General features: G+C 45.9%; 3 protein-coding genes across 9 annotated transcripts in view; 1 reads left to right on the top strand and 2 right to left on the bottom strand.

Annotated features, from left to right (window-relative positions):
• The window catches only part of ino80 (INO80 complex ATPase subunit), a 31,640-nt gene extending 25,978 nt beyond the window's left edge, over positions 1–5,662 (bottom strand). For 4 of the 7 annotated variants that reach the window (XM_079291288.1, XM_079291290.1, XM_079291289.1 and 1 more), the window contains exons 1-14: positions 5,569–5,662; positions 4,177–4,242; positions 3,739–3,930; positions 3,386–3,555; positions 3,174–3,241; positions 2,806–2,952; positions 2,468–2,588; positions 2,126–2,331; positions 1,966–2,019; positions 1,664–1,867; positions 1,318–1,522; positions 783–871; positions 464–676; positions 135–215 (exon numbers count right to left, since the gene is read on the bottom strand). In XM_079291288.1, the coding sequence (XP_079147414.1) occupies positions 135–215; positions 464–676; positions 783–871; positions 1,318–1,522; positions 1,664–1,867; positions 1,966–2,019; positions 2,126–2,331; positions 2,468–2,588; positions 2,806–2,952; positions 3,174–3,241; positions 3,386–3,555; positions 3,739–3,890 (1,710 nt within the window). In that variant the 5' untranslated portion in view covers positions 3,891–3,930; positions 4,177–4,242; positions 5,569–5,662. The remainder of the gene's footprint in view (positions 1–134; positions 216–463; positions 677–782; positions 872–1,317; positions 1,523–1,663; positions 1,868–1,965; positions 2,020–2,125; positions 2,332–2,467; positions 2,589–2,805; positions 2,953–3,173; positions 3,242–3,385; positions 3,556–3,738; positions 3,931–4,176; positions 4,243–5,568) is intronic. The other 3 variants (XM_079291292.1, XM_079291293.1, XM_079291294.1) reach the window with 1 other exon arrangement.
• A 792-nt stretch (positions 5,663–6,454) lies between these two features.
• Positions 6,455–11,396, bottom strand: vps18 (VPS18 core subunit of CORVET and HOPS complexes). The gene is made up of 9 exons (XM_079290335.1): positions 10,960–11,396; positions 10,671–10,812; positions 10,434–10,525; positions 10,026–10,276; positions 9,584–9,937; positions 8,171–9,433; positions 7,860–8,069; positions 7,463–7,699; positions 6,455–7,312 (listed from the first exon to the last, which is right to left on the bottom strand). Exons 1-9 carry the CDS (start codon positions 11,060–11,062, stop codon positions 7,016–7,018), a joined length of 2,949 nt encoding a protein of 982 aa, XP_079146461.1. The 5' UTR covers positions 11,063–11,396; the 3' UTR covers positions 6,455–7,015.
• A 588-nt stretch (positions 11,397–11,984) lies between these two features.
• On the top strand, positions 11,985–13,740 carry rhov (ras homolog family member V). Its single transcript, XM_079291540.1, has 3 exons — positions 11,985–12,289; positions 12,573–12,631; positions 12,988–13,740. Exons 1-3 carry the CDS (start codon positions 12,085–12,087, stop codon positions 13,432–13,434), a joined length of 711 nt encoding a protein of 236 aa, XP_079147666.1. The 5' UTR covers positions 11,985–12,084; the 3' UTR covers positions 13,435–13,740.
• Positions 13,741–14,185: the final 445 nt, after the last annotated feature.

The raw sequence follows: 14,185 nt of genomic DNA, 5'->3' as shown, positions 1-14,185 counted from the left end.
GTGCACAAAGAAGCTGGATGTGTGATGTTTTTTTTCGTAAGTCAGCGACAACAGCACGGACAATTGAATGTTCCACACAGCTGTTTCGAAAGCGTGTGATGAATGAAAGCCTTTGGCCCGGTGCGCTCTCTCACCTCTGCTAAGTGTGCCAACAGGGCAATACTCTGCACCGTCTTCCCCAGTCCCATCTCATCTGCCAGGATTCCATTGATTCCCTGCAGAGAGAGAGGAACGCAAAGGAGACAATAAATCATTCAGCGTGTATAAATAAGTGTATAATAATCGGGAATAATTTGAATACCCTAAAAAAAACCCGGCAATGACAAAAAAACAACTCAAAACTGTTCTAATAGATTCAGAAATACTAAAAAGAGCATTCATGCATAACATGAAACATTAAAATCACAAAAACCACCCCAGACAGGCCTCTGAATGTCACCGATAGTCGTGTGTGTGTGTGTACCTGTTCATAGAGGTTGGCCAGCCAGTTCATGCCCTTGAGTTGGTAACCCTTGAGTTTGCCGTTGAAGATGGTGGGCTGAGGAATTTCTTCACCTGCATGGATGGACGGGTTGGCGAGGCTGTAGCTCTCTCCGAACCCAGAGGCCGAGGACGAGCCTGCTGCACGTACAGACGCGCTGCGACTGTCCTTCGCCTCCTCATCGAACATCCGCGTCTACAGGGAGAGGTTCGGAGATTAGCGCACAGTATAGTGTGTGTGTGTGTGTGTGTGTGTGTGTGTGGATGAGTGAACCTCTGAGGGTGTGCATGCGTCAACGTACTCTCTCTTGATGAATCTGGAAGGCTTCTTTAGCGTTCCTCAAGGCCTGGGACTTGTAATAATCGCGATCTGAAATCGCATTGCAATCAGCTTTTGCATGAAACAAAATCTCACATTAGTCACGTCACATCAGTCCAAAACAATTATTAAAGGATACATTACCATGTACTTCCTGATTAAGAACACAAGTATGTGTTGAGTTGTCTTTAGTAAACAGTGGATTGTAAATTGGCAGTGATAAGTGATCTGTTGGTTGACAAACGATGACCTGCCTCCTATTTCTTTTGTAGTTAACTGCACAAATATCCTCATTACTAAACAGCACATTCAAACTGTGGAAAGGGAAAAGCATGACACATAATCTACAGAGAAAAAATAAGCTACAGATGCAATAAATATAATGATAACTGGTTCATTTTCCATTTAATTTGACATATTTCAGGGTGATTGGTCAACAGATTTCCTTACGCTTAAAAATGGAGTTGCTAACTTCGTCTGCTCCACTAACAGAATGAATGTGACGAAGCTGTTCATACCATAGTCCTCCTGTCCCATGTTGACCATCACACCTCCCCCAATGTCAATCTGTCTGTGCGCCGCAGTGTCTTCCAGCTTTCTCAGAATTTCCTCCTGAGACATGTCCCCTTCTGGACCCCCCATGCTGGCTTTATCGCCCATGAAATGAGCATACAGCTCTGTCTGGGTGATGAGGAAATTCAGTTTACGCTGCTGACGCTTGGCCTGCGAGAGACAGAGGGACAGCTTTTATATCACCTGTCAACATGTTCAGTGTAATGTATTTGAAATCTTTACAATTTGAAACCGTTTCACGATTTCAAAACCGATACGGATGCAAAGTGTTTCAATTTCCACTCCACCTACTTCTTTCATCTCTTCGTCCAGTTTGCGTTGCTCCAGAGCCTCCTTCTCTGCCCTCTTCCTGTGCTCCTTCTCCACTTTGTCATATTTCTTCCAGTAAAGCATCATCTCCTTGGTGAGGCGGCGAGCGCGGGGTAACGTCTCCTTGCAGTTCTTCTGGGCCTGGATAGCTGCACGGCGGACCTCTCTCATGCACTGATGAGCCAACTGGGACAAACAAAGCAGAGGTTAGATGTTGAAATGTATCTACAATTCACCTTTAAAAGTTGATTTTAGCAACACGGTAGTGCGTTCGCCTAACTTACCTTCTTAGCATTGGTCAATACTAAGTTCTTAGCAGAGGTCTTCTGCTTGAAAGTCTGCAAAATAGGTATAACAGGATAATTAGGACTTTCAAACAATGGTACTGAATATTCGTGAGCATTGATTTACGATCATCTTCTTATCACGGTTGTGCATACGGACCTTGGGAATCTCCTTTTTACCGATGGTGAGCCAGACCTTGCGTCGCCGTGCATTCAGCTGCTCAATGGTGAGGTGCTTCTTCTTCACTATGGGCAGCGGGGCATCATGGGAAAACTTTGCGAAGATCTTGGTGATGTAAGGACACCCATCATCCAGAAACTCTCCCTCTCCCCGTTTCTTCTTCTTCTTCACTTTTTTCAGTTTGGCTAACAAAAAATTGAATGTGACTGATCAATATGAAAGCTTGTCAAATAACTAACAATTATGTTTCTTTTTCCTTTGAGGAATTAACACAAACAAGACAACAACATATCCCAGAGACTTTGTTTTTTTTGCCTTTACCCTTGAATTTCTTCTCATCTTTGATTTTCTTCTTCTTCGGGCCCAGTAGGTGGCGCTGTTGCTCATAGAAGGGGTCATGGGTAGAGAGGAGTCCAGTGCTGTAGTACTGATATTGGTGAAGCTGTTGCACAAATATACACAGACAGATATTACAAAAAACCACATGTGAGAGGTATTCTCCACATCACCAGGCAGAGTGTGTGTGCGTGTGTGTGTGTGTGTGTGTGTGTGTGTGTGTGTGTGTGTGTGTGTGTGTGTGTGTGTGTGTGTGTGTGTGTGTGTGTGTGTGTGTGTGTGTGTGTGTGTGTGTGTGTGTGTGTGTGTGTGTGCGTCTGTACCTCCCGGTCAGAGTGGAACTTGCTCTGATGCTGCTGGGTGTAGCGGTGTAGCCTCAGCATGTCATGCACCTCTTCCCGGGACAAGCTGAAGTCAGAGTCATCCGAGTCCGTCTCTGAGTCTGTGGTGTCGTCACTCAACAGAATACTCTGCAGGAGACGGAGCAGGGAGATGGTTAAAGAGAGCTGAGGGTGTGCAGAGGATATAGATATAAAGTGCGTGAGAAAAGGAGGTGAGCGTAGCGGTGAAAAGTTCTGAACAAGGGGGTAAAAAGAGGCACTGATCTTTATCTATTAATCTATTAGTTATTTGTGTCATCTACGAATGCTTAAATCTGTAGTACGATGGAGAATATGTCTGTCAAAAATACCTTAAGCCACTTCCTGTTCTTCTTCAGCTTGGAGAAATTGTAGAGGTTTGTTTTATCTGCCTTTTGGTCTGTGGAGTTTACAGTGGAACCAAAAAATAAATAAAAAATCACGACATATATGTGCATGTCTCCTGTGTTAAATGACACCAGTGAGGCTGTGCATGTGTAGTAACACTTGAATAAGTATAAATATTATACTGTATGTGTCTTACCTTTACCCTGCAGCAGAACCCCGTTGAGGGGCTTTCCCTCTGACAACCTGTCCCCCTGCTCACATGACTCACTCTTCACTGTCACAGCTGTATGCTGACTGAGTGAGGGGTCCAGGGACAGCCCCGTCCCCAGCGCACCATCGCTGTCATCGCTGTCATCGCTGTCATCACTAGAACATGAGAAGCATGTAGCTGTAAGCCCACTCTATGCATCCTATATATACAGATATTAAATCTTCTCTTTGGATGTGTAAATACTGTATCCACGACAGGGTCCACAACTGATCTTTAATCTGCAGCACCCACTGAAACTCAAAAGTGTATGGCCCACCCCAACTCCCCTCAGCCGTTACCTGGTTATGTCGCCGTTGAAGATGGTGGCTGTCTGGCGCAGGAAACTGTCCAACCTCAGGGATCTTTCCAAGCGCTGCAGGTAGAGAGGTTTGGCCAGGCCAGAGCTCCCTGATGCCCCAGCCTCCGGTCGGCCACCCTGACCTGACGCCATGCACCACAGACACCTCTGCCAGGCAGGGCAGCAACTTTTACTGAAGAGAGAAAAGTAGAGGAGATAGAAAGAAATAAAGAAAGAAATGGATAGGCAGATGGCTCGATGTCAGAATGAGCAGCACAGTACACTGTAAACTATGGGATGAGTAATGCTCTACTGTTGTATTTTATTCAGCGGTCCATTTAGTCCAAATATCAGAATGCTCCCCTCCGATGGCTGGGCATGCAGTGTGGTACCGGCAGACAGTTCATTGGGCAGAATACAGTACAAACAGTGGACCTACCTTCTCAGTAAAGGATGCCATTGTTCTTGATTCCAAGATTAATGATCAGACGGTGGTGAAAATCCCCTACGAAGGAAGAAGCCCATAGTCACATGACAATATCAAAGTGTTTTTGTGGGGAGCTAGTGCTCTTTCATATGTTGTCACCTGTGCAATAGTGACAGTGAGAATACTCATGATTTACAGGAACTTTTCCACAGTAAAATATCTTGTTTACAAATAGAGACGCACAGAAAGAAACTAAAGCTCATGCAGCATTACTATGTATTTAAATTGTACATGATTTGCTATCATGTTTATAATGGAATGTTAAATACTTTTTTAAAATGCACTGGCTGTATCATCTTCAGAGTTGTTTAGCTCTTGTTTGTATAACAAACAATGTCATTATACTGCATAACGTCACTATTTTCATATCAGTCACTTTAGTTGATAAAAAAGGTCAGCCTAGAAACCTTTACAAAGTACAAATTTCACAAATTCCACTCTAAATGTGACTTAGTGACCAAGTATTACTGCATTGCCCAAGTTATCGTTTCATTGTACAAGTGATAGTTTTTGTCATCTGTAATAACTATTCATTACATATTCACTTTACTTTCTGAGACAAGTTAACTCACTGTTTTGTGTGAGGATGACGAGCACTCAAGTCAAATACAGCCAAGAGCAAGAGCTCTTTATTTATTTCATTATTTTTATGAAGTGAACTGAGAGCATGGGATATTATAAATAATCTGTATCATTTTTTGCTAACGCGCCGGTACTATGATTAGCCAGCTAGCTTATTGGGGCTAGCGTTAGCCAGTTAGCTCGCTAGCTAACCTTGGACGGTGTTGTAGCTCGCGAGCTAACGACCGTTAGCTGCCTTGCTGTGTAGCACGAGCAGCATTGCCTCCTATCATTGATAGTAAAGGGTCAAGGTGCTTGACACACTGACAGCTTTAAGTAAACCACGCCAAAAAATATGTATTCGCGTTGGTATTTAATTTCATACACATCTAGCCTTTGTTACGAATGCCCCTTTGCTATCGCGTCCCTAGTGTGGCTTTTCATCATAAACGTTAGCTTTATCTAACGCTCGTTTTAGACACAGACGTCCTCACACCATTAATATGAAGTATTCAAATCGGCCCTGTCTCTTTAAGGCCACCACCTCCCCGCCTAAACAATGTATTTAGATGATATTGGTGTAATGGCAATTCATAAACAGGCTAGTCGCGATGCAGCGACAGCAAGGCCCAGCGCCCGCGCCTCTCGTACCCTTGTTGCGGATACGAGCGGGGGACTCGGTTGCCTGGTGAACGAATGATCCCCATGTTTTAATTCTTTCTCCCTCCCGGCCATCTTCCCCCATTGCTCCTTCGCCATAACATCCACCAAGGAGTCTCTCACCTCAGCCCCGTGTCCCCTTTTCCGTCTCTCTTCTCGCTGCTGCCGACTCTCGGTTCTCTGACTCCAAAATGGCGGTTTGAGGCGCCGAGCGAGTCTGTGAGCTTTGAGTCGGCAGCAACAGCAGAGAGGCGGCCACTTTCTGTTACTGAGAGAGCAGAGACACGACGCCATGGCGAGGGTACAGCAAGGAGCAGGCGTTATAATCAATCACAGAGACAGGGACGCTCGCTCGTCGACGTCTCAGAGGACACGACTGAGACAAGAAATCCCAGCGGTATCTATGGTTTATTAGCTAACGCATACATCCACCGTGTATGCAATTTAGGGCCGTATATGCGCAATGAATATAAACGCATCGATTAAATTCCGATGTCGATTGGTAGCGTCTGCTCACCGCGAAGATTACCGAGCTGCGTCTGACGTCATCAGACGGGAACTCCGTTTTAGGTATGGTGAGGCAGCTGGGATACCCAGAGCAAAATGTGACAATTTGTAAAGTTATTCTGATGTCAAGAGTTGACAGTGAACTCCAGTATTATTTTTTTTACATATAAATGTATAAACATGTATTGCCATTTATAATGTCAATTATGTGATACACACAAAATGGCCATGGGGTTGGTAGGGATCCAAACAATGCCTTTAGTCCCAGTAGCCTAAACTCAAGTCCCTTACGCCAAACCATAAGTTAGTCTGCGTAAGTATGGTGTTGTTCATACCCTGCTTCAGCTGGCTAACGAGCACTTATTTTGTACTCCTACTGGCAGCTGCAGAAGCCCTGCTGAAACTGTGATGAAGGGTATTGATTTCTCAGTCCAAATAGTTAAAATAGCTTGTTAAATATTTATTACATGTAAACAAGAATAACAAGTTCATCAGTGCTGGCAAGCTTTAATGATCCACAACTGAATTGAAAAACAGGGAACAGGTGAAGTAAAAGTTTGATGATCTGCCCCACATTAAGTGTAAGATTAAACACAGAGCTGAAGAGTTGAGTGGTTGAACTGAGGAAGCACAGATAGTGTCTAAGTGCAGGTTATGTTTCAAATAGACAAAACAAGTGCAAAACCTAATGTCGTTAATAGATGAATAGTGCAGTTATATTGCAGATTCTAGCTTTTTAATTGTTTTCTGTCATAATCAGAGGTTCAGCACATTGTATGCACTGTACAGCCCAAGCAATATTTTACATCAACGCATTATGTTGTATCATATCCCACAATGTCCACCTTTCACTCAACACTCCCATACAAAGTGCAAAGGTCTTCCATACTGCATACTGCCAACAGAACAAGTGTATTCTGGTAGAGAACAGAAGCTGACACAGTAGGCACTACTGACAGGCAATCGGGTGAATGTCTGTTTCCACTGAACGTCCTACAGATGGTGACGTTTCCTTGACATATCAGATGGTGCGCTGTTGTGTCTTTTGAGAGGAGGCCCTCGTTCATAGCCAGCTGGATTTCTCCTCCTCAAATTTCTGCGGATCGATGAAAGGCTCGTCGATGGACTTGATCATCAGTTCGCCGCAGTACACGCACTCGGACGCAATGATGTCATCCATGTCGGATTTGATCTGCTCGCGACTCGTGCCTGCGTTGCCCTTTCCCAGGCTGGACGCGTCTCCTTCGTCCTTGGGCGCCGGGCGGTGTCGAGACTTGGAGGTTTGCGTGGTCGCGGCCAGCTTTTTCTGCAGCTCCTCCAGACGACTCTGCTTGTAGGCCGTCAGGTGAGGGGTTACTTCCTAGAAGGTAGAATAACAAAAAGGACACATAGGAATTGTTTACTCCACAAATGTTGGATGGGCATTTTAAAAAGATAGTGACTGAGCAAAGAGTACATCGTATGTGCGCAGCGGCACATATTGACAAAAAGCAGTATGAAAGTGAGTTACCTGGAACAGGCAGTCATAGTGGAACATGTGTCCGCATAGGAACAGATAGAAGGGCCTGTTGAGCAACGGGAAGTCACACGCAGCACACTTTTGTTGGGAATCGACAACGCCATATTTGTTCCTCATTTCCTGGATGTCTTCTCTGATGCGTTTAGCGCTCTCCGTGGCCTCTTCCATTTCCTGTTTCAGCTCCTCGATGTGCTGGTTGTACTCCTCCAGGGAGCTGCAGATGGCCTCCTGAGAAACCAGTGAAGTACATTCATTTGAAGAAATCGACTATATTTGTATGTTTACCATACATTGAATACATGGTATCAATAAGGGACTGTAGGTGGTTTGATGATGTGTATTTCTTATTAATACTAAAAACAAGAAAAGGAAATATTTTATTCCGGACCTTGAAATGGTCAATGGTGACAAAGTCTGGGAAGAAGGGCAGGATGTCTTCAATCTTAAGCAGGTTGCAGCTGGACAGACAGTTCATGGCTTTCTTCACATCTTTCTCCTCCTGCACCACATGCCGGGCGATCTTCAGCCAAAGCTTTTTCCTCAGCTCCTCGTCATCTTCAGGCAGGTCTGCACATGACTTGGCCAAGTCCACATCTACCTATGGACGGGAAATGCATTGTAAAGTTCGTGGCATTCGTCAAATTCTGTCAAAGATTTGAGATTTATTTTGATTAGCATTTATTTACATGGAACACTTACTTGTAAAGCAAGATCCACTGCCTCCTCATACAGTTCCATAATCCTATAAACCAGCACACAGGCCCGGAGGTAGCCGTTTTCGGCACACAGCCTGAGGGCGTACTTCAAGTCATAGTGGATCTCTGAGGCGTGTGTGCCTGCCTGCTCCAGATACCACAGCAGGGAGTCCGGCTTGTACTTGGCATAGAGAGACAGCAGGTAGTTGTGGATGGCCTCCTCCGTCACGGTCAGCTCGTACACGCAGAACTCCATGTAGCGGATGGTTTCACTGATCTGCTGGGTGCTGCCCATCTGGCTGTAGTTCATCAGAGCTGGAATGAGCTTCTTTGGGTCCAGCCGCTTGCCCATCTGGATCCACGCGTCCACCACTTTTTTGGGAATATGCTGCATGAGGACGGGGGAGAACTTGTAAAAAAGCTTCTGATCACAGTGCTTGGAGAGCACATCCAGAGCGGCGCTGTAGTCGTCGTGTTGGCAGTAGTGGGATATCACTCTCTCATAGTCCTGCATGACGACTGAGAAGTACACCATGTCGTCCACGTTGCCGTGGCTGGCCAGCAGGTCGTAGATTGTGCTGCGGTTGTTGAACAGGCACTCCTTATGCTTGGAGCTGCTGAGGAGTTGGCGAAACTCCTCGCGGGTCTCCTGGAAGACGAGGCTGTTGCCGTCGCTCTCCAGCTGGCCGAGCCGGTTCAGGTAGAGCTCGGCCAGCCAGGTGACCAGCAGGGTGATCTGCGTCCTCTCACTCGGTTTCAAATTATTCAGCTTCTTCAGCAGGAACTCCTTCAGGGCTTCCTCTTGTTTGGCTTCGATGAACTTGAGCGCTATCTCCTCAAAGTAGTTCTGTGTCAGGGCGTAGCACTTGGCACTCTCGATGTATCGCTTGTTCTGGAAGCAGTGCTCGGCCTCCTTGGCGAGCACCATGTCCATGCACTCGGGGCGGTCTCGGCAGTACTCCTTGGCCAGGTCAAATTTAGTCATGCTCATGTACATCTGCCAGACGTCCCGGGCCTCGCGCTGGATGTGGTACCGGAAAACTGCCCGCTCAGTGTAGATCCACACCAACCCGCCAACCGGGTCCTTGATCATCTTCTTGAGGGCCCCAAATTTATCTGGGAACACATCCTCGTATACCACCTGTCCATTCAGAGTGCAGATGGCTTTAACTCGGTCATGGAGCAGCAGCAGGAAGTGGAACTGCGTCAGCACAATGGAGATGGGCTTGTTGAGACTAAGGTCGATGTCAGGGGTGTACTCCCATACCTGTTTCATTAGGAGGGAGAACAAATGGAGAAGAAGTATGTGAAACATACAGATAAACAACGGTGAAATTAGAAGTTAAACTAATGCATTAGTTTAAGTTCTATTGGAAGAAAAACACTCTCTCACACACACACACACAATGATATTTACCTGCACATCACTCAGCAGGGAATCAGGCCTGACGTAGTCCAGCTGACCATAGAGGACGCCATTACCCATCATCCAGGCGAACGCCTTCGGGGAGGTCCGGAGCTTCGGGGTGTAGAAGGTGATCTCGCTGTAGCCCATGTTGGCCGGGAACTCCTGGAAGCTGGGCAGCAGGTCGTGGTTCTGGCTGAAGACGGAGCTGAAGCCCTGCTGCTCTGAGCCCTCGGCCACCTTACCCACAAACTGGAACAGGCGTTTGCGGGTGGTGGCGATGATTAAGTACTTGTTCTCCGGGCCCCGCTCCACCTCCAGGCAGCAGACTGGTGCAGGTTTCCCGTCCTCCTCCAGGGAGTGGACCTGTCTCAGGAAGACAATGTGATATTGTATATTGAAACTGGATAACACATGCTAAACACACATAACAGATGACCACACGTGCTCGGACCTGTTTGAAGTATTGATCCGGATTGGTGTTGAACAGGCTGCCCTCGGTTGCGGAGATCTCCGCCTCAAAGATGATGCCTTGACTGGTGCCGACAAGTACGGGTCCCGTGTTGGTCTCACTGCCCAGCATCTTGTTCCAGCCCACGCTCTCGATGAGGTGGCCTCTCCAGCGGGACAGACTGCGCACCTTCTGCGTGTTCCTGTTCAGGTACAGACACTCACTGGTGCTCAGGCAGATCAGCAGATGGGAGCCTGCAGTAGGGAAAATATGGAAGAGGATACCGCTGCTGCTGTTAATAAATCATAACTACGATGCTGCCGCAGTAATCATTATAATAGCATTCAATTTGAGTCTTTAAGATGTTGCTGCAGTCAATATATATGAATATGCATGTTTTGTTTTTCTCACCGGTTGGGTCCAGGAACAGTCTGTACACTTTACTTTCATCTTTCCTTCCTATTTCAATCTGATTAGGCTGATCTGGTTTGGCCAAGTCAATCCTGCACAGAACAGAACATGAATCATCAGTATCTTTTATCAGTTGTGTTGACATCTCTTTTGGGAGGCTCCAATCAACAACAGCTAACAGCAGAGGAGTACAAACACCAGTGAGCATCAACAGTGTTTTATGATAATGTTATTTGCCTCAGCAGGGTGTCCTTCCCCAGACTCATGCACAGCTGATTGTTGCAGACTGCAAGATGGTTTATCCTCTCGGGCGGAGTGAAATCGATCCTCTGCTTGTTGAATGTTGGCTTCTCTTCCTCAAGTCTCACATTCACAAAGCCTAGATGGGGAACAAGTGCAGCGTGAAGTCATTTAAAGCACTGAGTGTGCTGCTTTAACGTTCATTAAAAGGTGGGAATAACGTTATAGCATCCTTGCAGGTAGCTTATCAGACGGGAGCATATCCACAGAGAGGAGGGCGACCTACCTGAATGTGTTATCCCGATGTTGGCAGTTGACAAGCGGCTGTGCTGCTGCGTACTTTGCCTGGTGTTTTGCGAGTCCTCGTACTCTTCGAGAATTGACGCCATGGTTCAAATGTACCTTATTTCACTACCTTTAAATTAATGATCTACATAGATATGCAATGACTGGCGAAGAGACAACCCTAGTGCGAGATAGCTAAACAGCTTTAGCTAGCTAACTCAACCTCCACCCGTTATAAAGCTTCCTGTCTCCGCGTGCATCTAAATTCAGGAGCTAGACGTGGGGTATAATATCTTACGTTGCCGTAAACACGGGAATATCCGACACTTTCAATCATTCGTGCTACTCTAACAACTAAAGTAGCTTCCGACTACACAGCACAGGGTGGACACGGATAATCAGGTGACACACGGAGTCATGTGATCACGTTTGGTGTAGTGCTTCTCTTTGACGCTGGTGGGCGCTGTTCGCCCACATTTAGAGTGAAGTGGTTTGTGATGAGATGTTGAGAATTAAGTGGCATAGGAAACTTATTTTAAATACTCCTATTCACCTCAATGCCAATGCTTTTTCGGTGTCAGTATTATTTTAGTGCACTATAATATAATTCAATTTTTGCATTGATTGTGAATCATCTTTTTATGTATTCTGTGCAATATAAATACACAGACAAATATTCTGTCTGTAAGTACAACATTTATATTAGTTATTAGATGTTTTACTTATTTAATATTCTTTACTGTTTTATTACTTATTTACTTATTGATAATACTTGTTTTGATCTTGTTTTTTACTGTGGCTCTTGTTTGCTGCATCCACTATGCTGCTGTAATCCTGTAAATCTCTTCACCGCGGGACTAATAAAGGATTATCTTATTGTATCTCTCTCTCTATATATATATATCTCTTTATCAATCTATCTTTTTCTCGGTGGGAGTGTCTATGCAAATCACAACCTGTCTGCGCACTAACTTCCCCTCCAGCTCTCCTTCCCGCACATGTCGCCCGTCAGTCAGAACAGGATAGGCAGCGTAGGTGGTAAGTGACAGACCGTCTTGTCTTCTCATCAGATCAGATCAGTGAGGGAGAGCGTCCGCGTTCACAGGTTTCATTTTTCCGGCTCGACATGCCACCTAACATGGATTACTTCTACAACGAGTCCCGAGTGCCCTCCGCTTGCGGGCTGACCCGGGAGGATGAGCTGGAGCCCGGTGTCATCAGCTGCATGCTGGTCGGAGACGGAGCCGTCGGGAAGACCAGCATGATTGTCAGCTACACGTCCAACGGATACCCGACAGAGTACCAGCAGACCGGCTTTGATGTCTTCTCCGGTGAGTGATCATACAGCAGTACCTCGACTTTTTTTATTTGTTGTTATTTTTGGGATAATATAATAGTAAGGAGTCACTAGTTCTATTAAGAGTAAGAATGGCTTTCATTTGCATGAGTGTGTTGGCTTTGGTTCAGTGTTGACTGACCCTCCTTTGAAGGTTTTTTACGTTTGATTGTGAGCATGCATGTTTTGTTTGATGTGTGTGATTTTGTTGTTTGAAATGTCTGAAACACATTGAACTGACTCGATGCTGACTGATTCATGTTGTTGCTTTTCAACAGGTCAGGTCCAAGTCGAAGGATCTCCGGTCAAAGTTCAGCTTCTGGACACTGCTGGACAGGTAAGACTGTTTGTTTTCAACGAGACATTATGTTACTTTTTCCTTGTAGTCCCAGCTTGTCATCTGTTTGCTGTTGTTGAGTTCATTGTTTCAAAGTGAAGTGACACAATATATAGTCCAATAACATGAACTCCTCATTGTTAATGTAGGCTAATATTCAGATTTGTTTTGTTTATGTCATGAGAGCTGAGCTATGAAGGAACTTCATCGCTTCATCCACCATGTGACTCAGTCACATGATTTCACCCTGAATGTTATTAACTTCAACACGAGTGAATCAGTCTTTCACTCATTCCTCCATCATGTCTGCACGTAGTCTGATTGACACTAACCTGTGCTTCCTGTCTTCATTTCAGGAGGAGTTTGATGATTTCAGAGCCCTGTCCTATGCCCACACGGACGTCTTCCTCCTGTGCTTCAGCATGGTCAACCCCACCTCGTTTCACAATATCACCAAGAAGTGGGTCCCAGCGATCCGGGCTTCTAACCCGTCCTCGCCCATCGTCCTCGTTGGGACTCAGTCGGACCTCTTGTTGGACGTGAACGTCCTCATCAACCTGGACCGATCTAACGTCAAGCCCATCCTGAGCTCCCGGGCCCGGAGCATGGCTGAGAAGATCAGGGCCGCAGACTACGTGGAGTGTTCGTCGCTCACGCAAAAGAACCTGAAGGAGGCGTTTGATGCGGCCATCTTTGCCGCCATTAAGAACAAAACCCGCAAGTCCAAGAAGAGGAGGTTTTCAGACAGACGCACCAAAGCTTTCTCCAGGTGCAGCTGGAAGAAGTTCTTCTGCTTCATCTGAACTCATGAACAAGACTGCTAAACCCTGTGGGTTGTGGACAACAGAACTTTTAATTTATTTCACTAATTTTACTTTTGCGTGCTGTCACAGCTCTGATTTGTGGCAGTTTAGCATCCTTCCCTGTTAAGTGTTTTGACTTATATTACTCTGGGATGCCAAATGGTGCAAGGGGAAACGATACACGAGCACGGGTAGCATTGGGAAGTAACATCTGCGGGGACAGCAGAGAGGATTCTGGGTGTGGTTTCACACTCCAGCAGACAGACACAGGACACCAGTGTTGTTTACATCATATTCAAACATAGATTGTTCCAGATAAATAGGAGGGGCGGGGGGGAGGGGCATATGTTTCATGTTAAAATCAAAGTGTGCGTATGTTTTCATGTGTACGCATCACTAGTGGGGCAGTGAATTGAGACTCGAAAGGAACAACATACAGCCACAGAGAGAAAGCACAGGTCACCATGTAGATGTGGTGGATTTGCATGCTGTGCTTCGCTGCCTGCTGCAGCCTCACATGAGAGAGAGAGGGAGAGAGGGAGAGAGAGAGAGAGAGAGAGAGAGTCCAGGGCTGGGGTTTGAGCTGATGGCCGTCAGCCTATTGATATGCAAGTTTGGATTGCAGTGCGAGGTGCCACTTTCATACCTGTGTGTGAAAGCTCCCCCAGCCTGGTTTGGGCTTTTTGCCTTCAAGTTAATCACCTGACAATCTTCTCACCCCTGGTATATATGTCTGATCAGGATTTTATCA

Source organism: Melanostigma gelatinosum, assembly GCF_949748355.1.
Source record: "Melanostigma gelatinosum genome assembly, chromosome: 19".
In the NCBI taxonomy this organism is placed as follows: domain Eukaryota; kingdom Metazoa; phylum Chordata; class Actinopteri; order Perciformes; family Zoarcidae; genus Melanostigma; species Melanostigma gelatinosum.
This window is presented reverse-complemented; position numbering and strand designations above follow the sequence as displayed.